This window comes from Anas acuta, chromosome 13 (assembly GCF_963932015.1).
Source record: "Anas acuta chromosome 13, bAnaAcu1.1, whole genome shotgun sequence".
Classification (NCBI taxonomy): domain Eukaryota; kingdom Metazoa; phylum Chordata; class Aves; order Anseriformes; family Anatidae; genus Anas; species Anas acuta.
In genome coordinates this window covers 15,079,823-15,089,447 of record NC_088991.1, presented here as the reverse complement: position 1 = coordinate 15,089,447, position 9,625 = coordinate 15,079,823, and the positions used below count along the sequence as shown (strand labels likewise).

Sequence of the window (9,625 nt, the reverse complement as noted above, 5' to 3'; positions counted from 1 at the left end):
CAGCGATGGGTCAGGCTGGCCTTGGCTGAGGTCTGGCCGGCTTTGGCCATGGGATAGTTTAACACGGTTCTCAGATACTGTTCAAGGAATTCGCTAGAATGCTTCTTGCAGAGGATGAAAACACTTTTTTTTTTCTTCTTTTTTTTTGGGGGGGGGAGCGTCAATGAAAACCCGATGTATGGCTTTGTCAATGCCACCAGGCGATGCCGAGCTATGACTGGAGAGACTCAGGGAACCCAGCGGCGGCTTGGGCGCCCCTCGCCGGGGGAGTGGGGGGGGGGGCACCGGGCGGCAGCCGCCGCCTCAACCGGGCGCTGGCAGCGGGGGGGCGGGCACGGGGCGGGCGGAGGCGGCTCCCCCATTCCCCAGCCCCGCCTCGGCGGCGGCGGCGGCGGCAGCACGGGTCCGGGCCCGGGGCGGCGGCGGCGGTGGCGGAGCGCGGCCGGCGGCGGAGCCCTGCCGCGGGGCATGGCCCTGGCCCCGGCCCCGGCGCCGGCCCCGGCCGGCCCCCCGCCGGGGGGCACCTCGGCGGGGGAGATGGAGCGCTACTACTGCCTGCTGCGGGCCGCCGCGCTGCTGGAGGCCGCCGCCGCCGGTGAGTCCCCCAGCGGGGGCCGGGAGGGGGCACGGGGAAAGGCTCCTGGGGGGTGCCGGTGATCCGAGTGTCCGGGATGGGGACGCGGTGGGGGAGCCCGTCGGTGCCTGCCGGCTGTCCCGTGCCGTGCCGGGCTGTGCCCTGCCCGCTCGGGGGTCCCGGGGGCTTCCCCTCGGAGTTGCCCCCCCGCCGCTGTGCTCAGCCCGGGAGCCCGGAGGCAGCCGGGGGCGCTGGGGCCAGGCGGGGGGGGGAGCGAGCGGAGCCCACAGGTGCCCGGCTCCTCACCTCGGGGAACTCCCGATCCGCTCTCAGGCTGTGCGGGCACGGTGCCGGTGGGGTTTGTAGCGCGATTGCTTATTGAGGGCTCTGGGCGGTTTTTATTTTGGCGGATTGCATTAGCGGTGTGGAATGGCCTCGTTTCTTTAAAAAAAAAAGGAGAGAGTGTTTCACGCTGTGCTGCCGACGTCCCTTTTTGTTACTGGGAAACGTCGCTCCAAATGAATCCAAGCGGTTTTGGTAAGCAATAGGGTGTTTGCCGGTGGTCTAAAACTAAAGAAGTCTTCCCTGCAAAGCTGCGTGCCAGCCTGGTGCCTGCGATGTGCCCTTTCCTAGTTTCCAAAGTGGAAAAGCAGTGGGTGTGTGGAAAGCGTGTGCGGCTGTCAGACAGCCCCTTTCCCTCATCCCCGGGTCTTCCCACATCACTTCATCGCGGCAGTGCTGGGGATGCCCAGGGCTGTGGTGCTGCTGCTGTGGTTATATGGCTGCACACCCCGAATGCAGCGCGCTGATGAGAAGCAAACGCAATCCGATCTGCTACCCCGGGGCTGTAAGCTGCTCTTGTGCCTCAACAATGTTTCCTTTGACGGACAATGATCTGCTCATAAACTGTTTGGAGCCTTGACTTTTTTTTTGTTGTTGTTGTTATTTTGTGTGTTTGTGGGGAGAACTGTTTTTTTTTGCAGCGAGGCCCTTAATAACCTGGGGAAGGCGGTGGCATCCCGGGTGACTCCGTCACCACCAGAGGATGCGTACCTTGTTGGAAGGTGAAGGTGCTCATTATTCCTTATTAGCTCACAGCTGGCAGTGCGCTTGGAGCCACGCCAGGCACAAGAAAGACACACTGACCCAAAAAAGCTTGCAGTCTTAATCCCGGTTTCCTTGGCCTCCGTGCAAAGCACATTTTAGGGAGCGGGAGGAATTTATCAGGGTGCAGTCACGGGTGGGGACTTAGCAGACTGTCACCTGCTTCTGGTGACGCTGCCTGCCCGCTGTGCCTTCACTGGCCCTGTTGTTCGTCCACACCTCAAACAGAGTAGGGAGGTGCAGAAAGAGGTGAGCATGGTCAGTTAGCAAGGGATGCTGCTTGAATATGTGTGGTTTAAAAAAAAAAACAAGCCAAAAAAATGTTCCTCCTTGCACTAGCGTCAAAACAGGGATGGAGATGCGGATGGTGAGCATGTTCTAGGAGAGATGTTACGGAAAACGGGAGAAAGCAGGCACCAGGTTTCTCGTGAGCATGAGCCTTGTCTTCTAACCCCTCTTGGCAGATGACCTTTGTATAATGCTCGCACGAAATCAAAATATCTCCACAGAAGCACAAAGGCACACTTGTGTGGTTATAGCTGCGGGATCTGGACACATGATTTGGGATATACATAGATGCTTAAAATGAAACAAAAAAATGAGTAAGGTTCTCCAAATCGTGACATAATAAATAGGTTTTTTCCTTCATTGCTGATTCTGAGCATTCAGCCCGATCTGGGGTCATGCTTTTCTCTGGGGTCATGCAGTTTCTTTTTGCACATCAGTACAGGAAACTTGTTGGGTGTTTCTAGTACAAGGTGATTTTCCCCTATGCTTGCCTCACAGTGGGATTTACGCCTATGTGCATTCCAAGACTTTTATAGCTACTCCGACCTTCAAAAAGGTTTGGACTCCCTCAGAGAGGCTTGGGAACAGGGGACCAGCACCCTCGGAGAGCTGCACACTGGTCCAAGCCTCTCCAGGTGTTGCGGCCGCAGGGGGACCCCAGGGGAATAGTAGCGGGGGAGCGTCGGTAGTATGTGGGAAGTGCTTCCTCTTCATAAGTCACACTTGCTACAACTGCAGTTTAATCGTTTATCATTCATTTACAGTGACAAAAGCGAAGTGACAGCAGGGCTGTGTGGGAGGGAAGGAACTGAAGTGTAAAATACGGTGGGGGAAAGAAAGACTTCCAAAATGCTGGCTTTGCCAGGGAGCTGCAGGATGCTTAGAGACGCGTCGCTTCCCCGGAGCTCCTGGGGACGGGGTCACACAGGAGCACGGAGCTCAGACATCACCGCCACGGGACTTGGAACAGGGCCTGACTGTTGGTTTTGGCAAGTGGGGCTTGTAGGGCAGTCTGGGAGCCAAAAGTCAAGCGAGTGCCCTCAGCCTCCTGCTGCGAGCGGGCCGCTTCGTGCTGGTGCGTGTCGCAGCAAAGGTGGTCGCTTCGGCACGCGTGGCAATCGCAGCTTGGCTCCCACACTGCTTCTCTCCCTGTTTGCTCGGCTGCCAAAAGCCTCAATCGTCTCATCTGACAGCTTCCCCAGCGCAGCCAAATTGAAGGCCGTTGCAAATTGGGGGGCAGAGGAGCAGGAGTGGGAGGACCGGCGTGCAGATTGCCGTGTTGTGGTGGAAGCGGCGGGGTGGGGCTGCCCTGGCTCCCGAGCCCCTTTCCTCCCAGGCGATGCTAGGCTTGGATTTGCAGCGCGGCTGAGTCAGGAGCTCTGGCTGACGGCAGCTCCCGGGGCAGAGTTGTAGTTCCCTGGGAAGCTGTGCTGGCTGGGCCACCTGCAAGGTGCAATTATCCATCTGCTGCTGCCTGGACGTCTGTCCGAGGGCTGGGTGCTGTGAGCCAGGCTGCGAGCGTTGGCAGCGTGCTCCCCACCTCCACTTTCGTGCCACTGACTTCTTCCTGCCCCAGGAAAGCAACTGGCTGGATTTGGATATGTGCTTTTTGCTCATCGGTGGAAAGACAAAATTACATGTTTTCATTTTCAGCTCAGGAAAATTGTTTTTAGTTTCCTTAACTTTGCAGCAGACTTTCCAGGTTCTGCCATTGTGGGAACCTGGCTGTACAATTTAGTTTCCTGGCTACGTGGGCAGTGAAAGGAAATAAATTGTTCCAGTGACTTCAGCGAACTTAAATCTGGGTTTCAAAGCAGGTATCCTTGGGCTCAAGGATTTACTGCAATTACACGTGTGATGAGTTACTTTGTGCACGAGGCTGGAATTTGGCTTGGAAAAAGCAACAGTTCAGTGGTATTGAATGATGATGTGAAAGCTATTGACGTGTGCATGCTTTTATTTGGCTCGGCTTTTGAAGTCCTTTGTGCTGAAAGTGATCTGCTTTGGAGGCTGGTGGCACTGGCTGGGAAGGTGCATTCTGACGGCAAATGCTAAACATTGCTGGGCACAGCTGGCAAGTGTGCTGCAGAGCTGATGTGCAAAACACCTGTGTGCTCGTCCCGGAGCCTGCCATAAAAAAGAAAGGACTGAAAGTGGGAATAGCAGAGAAAGTACATCGAGGTTCGTAAGTATTAGAAATTCAAGAAACTAGATTTTCTCAACTCCCACACTGAGTTTGAATCCGCACGGGTGGGCGTTGAGAAACTTTTATTACATTTCTTGCAATAGATGCAAATTCATGGATAGTTAAGCTGGTTTTTATCTTTCCCAATTTTTGCTTAGTTAGGGGTGATATGAGAAGCAGGTTGCCTGCTCGGATGTGAGCAGACCAGAGCATCCAGTATCCTGCTCCTCACATTAGGAGATTAGCCGCAACGATAACAGGAGATAGTTTGTAAGCCTTGCTGTCGTTTAGTTTTCTCTAGGCTAGCCTTTTCTGAGCGAAGCTCCTGCAGTTTGCCTGCTGTCACCTCTAGGTTGGGAGAGACTCACCCACGAGAAACCCCTTGGTCCCCAGCATGCAGGGATGCCCCAAACCTTTCAGGCTCCCCTGAGCATCCTCCTCCTCGCTGGCAGCACGGCTTGATGTCAGCTACCAGCAACCGCTTTGTTCATTCTGGCTCCCAAAATTGTATCAGAGGACAGCGTTCCCGTGTGTGCCAGGTCCTTGGGTAGCTGCACCTTGCCTGAGAGCCTCAGATGGCTGCAGCCTGTCCTCAAAGCCATGGCCGTGGTCAGCAGGAATGAGGTTTTGCTGGTTTCCGATGTTAATGAGTGGCTGTAGCCAGGATGTGTGGGTGTCCGGCTGGACAGCGTCCCCTGCCAGAGGGCTGCCCAGGGCTCGGTGCTACAGGATCCTTGGTGCTGCTCTGCACAGGGTGGCCTCCACACGGCCCTGCTGAGCACCTCCTACAGTAAGGTGATGATTCAGCTCCTCCCGTAAGGATCATCAGCAGGGACATTCCTTGCGGGTCGGCACGCTGCCTGCATGCTGGTCCACAAGCCTCAGCTGTGCTGTCTTAATATTATCTCCCTATTTGTTGCCCTTATTTCTTTCCCAGCATTTTCTTTTACATTTTTACACTTACCATCAGTCTGTCTAAATCTCAGCCTTTTGAAAGGTCATTCGAGTTTTACAAAAGCTTCCTTTTTTTTTTCTTTCTTTTTTTTTTTCTCCGCTGTATGGTTTCTTAGATACTGATACTGCAGATGCTTCCAGGTTTGGGTGGTAGGGATCTGTGCCTGAGCTGAAACATCGTCTGCAGATAAACCCTGGAAGGCCCTGGAGAAGAAGCACAGCCACTAGGTCAGGAGAGAGGACCATCTGGTGCCGTATCCTGCCTCCTACACTCTGCCGGGGTGGGTGCTTAGGGAAAGATAAAGGAACAAACTTGCAAATGGAGCAAGCCTTTCCTTAAAAAATCCTCCCCAGTCTGGCAAAAGATAATTTAAGGCATCCTTGAGCCAGGCAGGGTGACCAAGCCATCCCACGTAGCAGTGCACTAACCCTCCTGGGGCTTTGTAAGGCTTTTGGAATCCCTGGGCGGTTTTGTTGTGCTCCTGCCAGATGTCGCTGCCTCAGCTCCCCACCTGTGAGATGAGACAACCCTTCTGGTGAGGTCTGTCCCGTCTGCCACCCCGCGGGCTCGGAAGCAAGTGTCTCACCCCATAGCTCTGCCAGCTGTGCACTCTGTGCCATTGCCATCCCACTGCTGGTGCTGGACACGTGCCGGTGTGTGGCTCCTTCCTCTGTCAAACCCGTGGGAGCCACGTGGATTGAGAAGCTCTCTGGGGATTAGTTGCCTGCAAATTGTTTTATAATGTAGAAGGGGTTTTGCAAGAGTGTCTGCTGTGTCAGGGTTTTACTGTGAGGCTCACATGTGATATGGAGGTTTGCCACCTTATCAACAGGACTGGCCGAGGAGATGAATCCATCACATCTTACAGAAAAACAGGCATTTAAAAATCTTATCTAACTGCTAATCTTTCCCTCCAAATGACAATCTGTTTTCCGCTGGCTCTAATTAAGAAGCAGGCAGCTGTGGGCTGCAGGCCCTTGCCCCCGGACACGGATGCTCCCGTGCTGCCCGCGGCTGCTGCAGGACACAAGCTGTCCCCATGCAGGGTGTTGGTGCTGCTGGACAGCGGGGCTTGCAGCAGTCAAGGGTATTGAAGCCTTCTGCCATAACAATTCTAATGGGTCTTTTGGGTCTCTTGCTTGGCAAGGGGAATGGCTGCACTGCTTGGAAACTGCTGGATGTGTGTGGTTTTAGCACAGAAGCAGAAACTGCTGTACTTCCAGCTATGTGACTAGAGGTGGATTTGGGCCATGTGGCTCCCCCGTTACAGCAATGGTGCCTCGACTGCGCACCGCTCGCCCCCAGCAGCTTCCCTGGAAGTCCTCGTGCAAGAGCATATGTGTGTCAGGGCAGGTCACGAGAGCAGCTGGATGTGTTCTGGTGCTTACAAAGCTGTGTGCTGTCAGAATTGACTAGGGGTTACCTATATAGCTAATGCAAAGTATCTTTGATTACTTGCAAACGCAGAAGAGGACCACAGCAGTTCTCACACTTTGCTGAGTCCAGTCACTAAGTTCCTTTTGAATTTTCGGGCTGCGGAGAGAAGGAAGTTTGATGCAGGCTCTGCTTTATTGCAGGGTGTTCAGCACATGGGGAAGAGTTCCCGCAGGTCTCAACCTGTGGTCAGGCGGTTACCGCGGGTGTAAAGGTGTAATTCTGCCATCCAGCTGTTACGCTGCACGTGCTCTGCAGCTCCGAGGGCTTTGGTGGAACTGAGTGGAAACGTGTCTTGTTAGCGGGCTCCTCTGCTCTTTTGCCCTGTGAATTTTGGAGGCCCCTTGGTGTGTGACCCACAAGCCCTGTGGGTCCGCTTGCCGCAGACCTGGTTATGGAGGACGGTGCCTTGGCCTCAGGTCCCCCCAGGGGAGGAGCCACCAATGTCTGGTGGAATTCACATCCGACCCCGAGAGCTTTGGTTCTCTGATGTACCCAGAAGCTGGTCCCATGAAACACTCGCCTGTTGATGCCGGTTTTTGTATGGACACAAACTCCTACATCAGGCAGCAGGATGGGGGCTGCAGCCTTTCTGTTCCTGTCACAAGCCATGCTTGTGACCCTTTGGCAATGCCAAGTTTTGGTAGTGTGTGGCCACAGCCTGCCTGCTCCTGTCTGCAAACGAGGAACTGGAGCGGGGGGAGACACGATTTACTCCCAGCTACTGAAGAATTTCATCTCAAAACCAGGAAGGAGCCTCAGGACCTTGGCTGTCAGTCCTCTGCTCAGACCTGGTCCTGCAAATAAGCCTTTTGTAAATACAATGGGCCTTGTGTTCCGAGGAGTACAATGTCCTATTCTTCAGTATATGTTCTTTAACAGGGACATTGTGCTAAACAGCACGAGCAGAACCACCAGCTTTATGCTGGCTGGCCCGTGGCCAGGAGCCCTGGCTGCCGGCTGTGTTAGGTTCAGCCTCGTGCAGGTGCTGCTCCTCGGGGGGGACGGTGGCAGTCGGTATCCTTCTCCAGATGTAAGCTGGCTGGGAAAGCTGCTGGGAGAACTCCTCGTGCAAGTGTCTTGTTCACGGTAGGGCAGTTTGCAAGCAGGATAAAGTGCTATTCTTTTTTTTTTTTTTCTTTCTAATAACTCCTTCTACCTTGCTTTCTGGACGTGATGTGCTGGTGGAGAGAATGGCGATGGTTCTTGTCGTGTGTTGGATTGAATTCAAGATCTTTTCAAATTACTCCGTGAGAAAGCCGAGAGCGGCTCGGCAGCTTGCTGCTGGGGCGATGGAGACTCGGGTTTCCTGCAGCAAAGGGAGGCTCCGTCCACTGCTGTGGCATGGATTTTTTCCATTCTTCCTGGTGGAGCTCTTAGCTCTTGCAGGTGATTATATTTCAAGCGAAACTTCTGCTTATCCAGAGTGAGTGCCCTGAGTGATGGGCTGCAGGCTTGCTCCTTTTGGGTGCTTCTTTATAGGAGTGGGGTAAAACAATCCGGACTGAGTTAGAGGGGCAAATTGCAGTCTGGTGCTTTGGTCTTTCTGCCTGGATGTAGGGCTGTGTTTCAGTTCTTTGCCCCAATGAATAGTTAATTTTGCAAAGAGAAAAAAATTCAACAGGAAAAGCTGAAAGGGTGTTCATTGCACTGCATTGATTAATACTTGGGGTAAAATTTGAAGCCGGTGGGGTGTCCTGTGGCAGATGCACGCTGATGGCCCCAGTTAACCTAGAGAGTCACCACGAGGCGTGGACCTAGGTTACGAATGTGCTCATTTACAGGCTCCCTTGACACCAAATAACCGCTTCTTCTTTGGATCCAGGCATCCAAATGGACAAAAAGCAGAGAACAAGCAGATCATGGAGAAGCTCAACGTGATCCTTTACGCTTTTTTTGGTGTGGTTCGGTTTTGTTTCCTAGGCTACGGCAGCAACCCTCAAATGAAGAGCTATTATTCTTCATTCACAACAAAGCCGTCTCCAAGTGTATTTTATAGTTGCAAACAGTATTTGGCCGGTGTTGTAAAATGTAAGGCACTATTACATCAACTTGGCAGATGTGTTGCACAGCTGCTGTTAGCAGATGCAGTGAGCCTGCAAAGTTTAGAATAGAAAAGAAAACAAGTTGCCAGAGAGCAAAGCACTTCAGAGTTTAATTGAGTCTCTTGGCTGTGTTTTGTGAGTGAACTTGGACTCAGACGATAGCCACCCTCTCTCTGAACCTCACTGCAGACTTCTACTATATGCAAGCATGCCTCTGTGGTCAATCACCTCGAAAGGGACGACCTCTAAGAATAAGCATCAGCCTTACACCTGCAGTCTGTGCACTGGCTGTGAGGTGCTGTGCTATGGAGAGGATCCAGCAAAATATTCTGGTCAGCATAAACCAAGTGATGGGGACAGGATAGAGCCAGCAGGTTCCCCGCATAGCCCACCTGAGTTTTCCTCCAAAGGGCAGCTCTGCATTTCCCCCTTGTCCTGCTTGGCTTCACCCATCCTCTGAAACTCCGTGTCACGGTGACAGTCTGCTCTGCAGAGGAGCCTTTCAGTTATGTGCCTCTGAACATAGTAGTTGCAGCAGCATTTTATAAATTTAAGAAATTTAAGAAATCATTTAAGAAATCAGCGGTTTGCTAATGAACATCAACTGAAGCCTTGTTTGAGAGGCAGATATCTTTGTTGCCCTTTGTTGCCTTTCACCGCTCTTTTTCCAGGGATGAATATTTGATGACGAAGGTCGCTCTTTTGTATAGGATGGTAACATCCAATTGATGTGTTGTAGGCACAGCAACATGCTTGTGAACCCGATGCCAGCGCTTGCTTTTCCTTAATGTTTGTCCAGGAAGTTGGATTTGATGACAAATGCAGACCAAGCACAGGGATGAATTGGCCCAGGAGAGGCTCCAGTGAGAATACAATCAGCCTGCTGTGCTCTGACCTTACCAAAGGGCAGTGCTCCTGCTCCTCTGGCCTGCGTTGAAGCCTCGTGCCCGCAGGAGATGGGGAGGGTTTGTCAGGGAAATGCTCCCCGAGCCTTCGCTGCCTGAAGCAAAGTTCTCCCGCCCAGTTCTTCCTCAAATGGG

At 53.2% G+C, this 9,625-nt stretch overlaps 1 protein-coding gene across 1 annotated transcript in view; it reads left to right on the top strand.

Annotated features, from left to right (window-relative positions):
* The first annotated feature begins 371 nt into the window (after positions 1-371).
* MCF2 (MCF.2 cell line derived transforming sequence) overlaps positions 372-9,625 on the top strand; it is a 57,574-nt gene continuing 48,320 nt past the window's right edge. Inside the window, exon 1 of the mRNA XM_068696652.1 lies at positions 372-595. Coding sequence (XP_068552753.1) covers positions 469-595 — 127 coding nt within the window. The 5' untranslated portion in view covers positions 372-468. The remainder of the gene's footprint in view (positions 596-9,625) is intronic.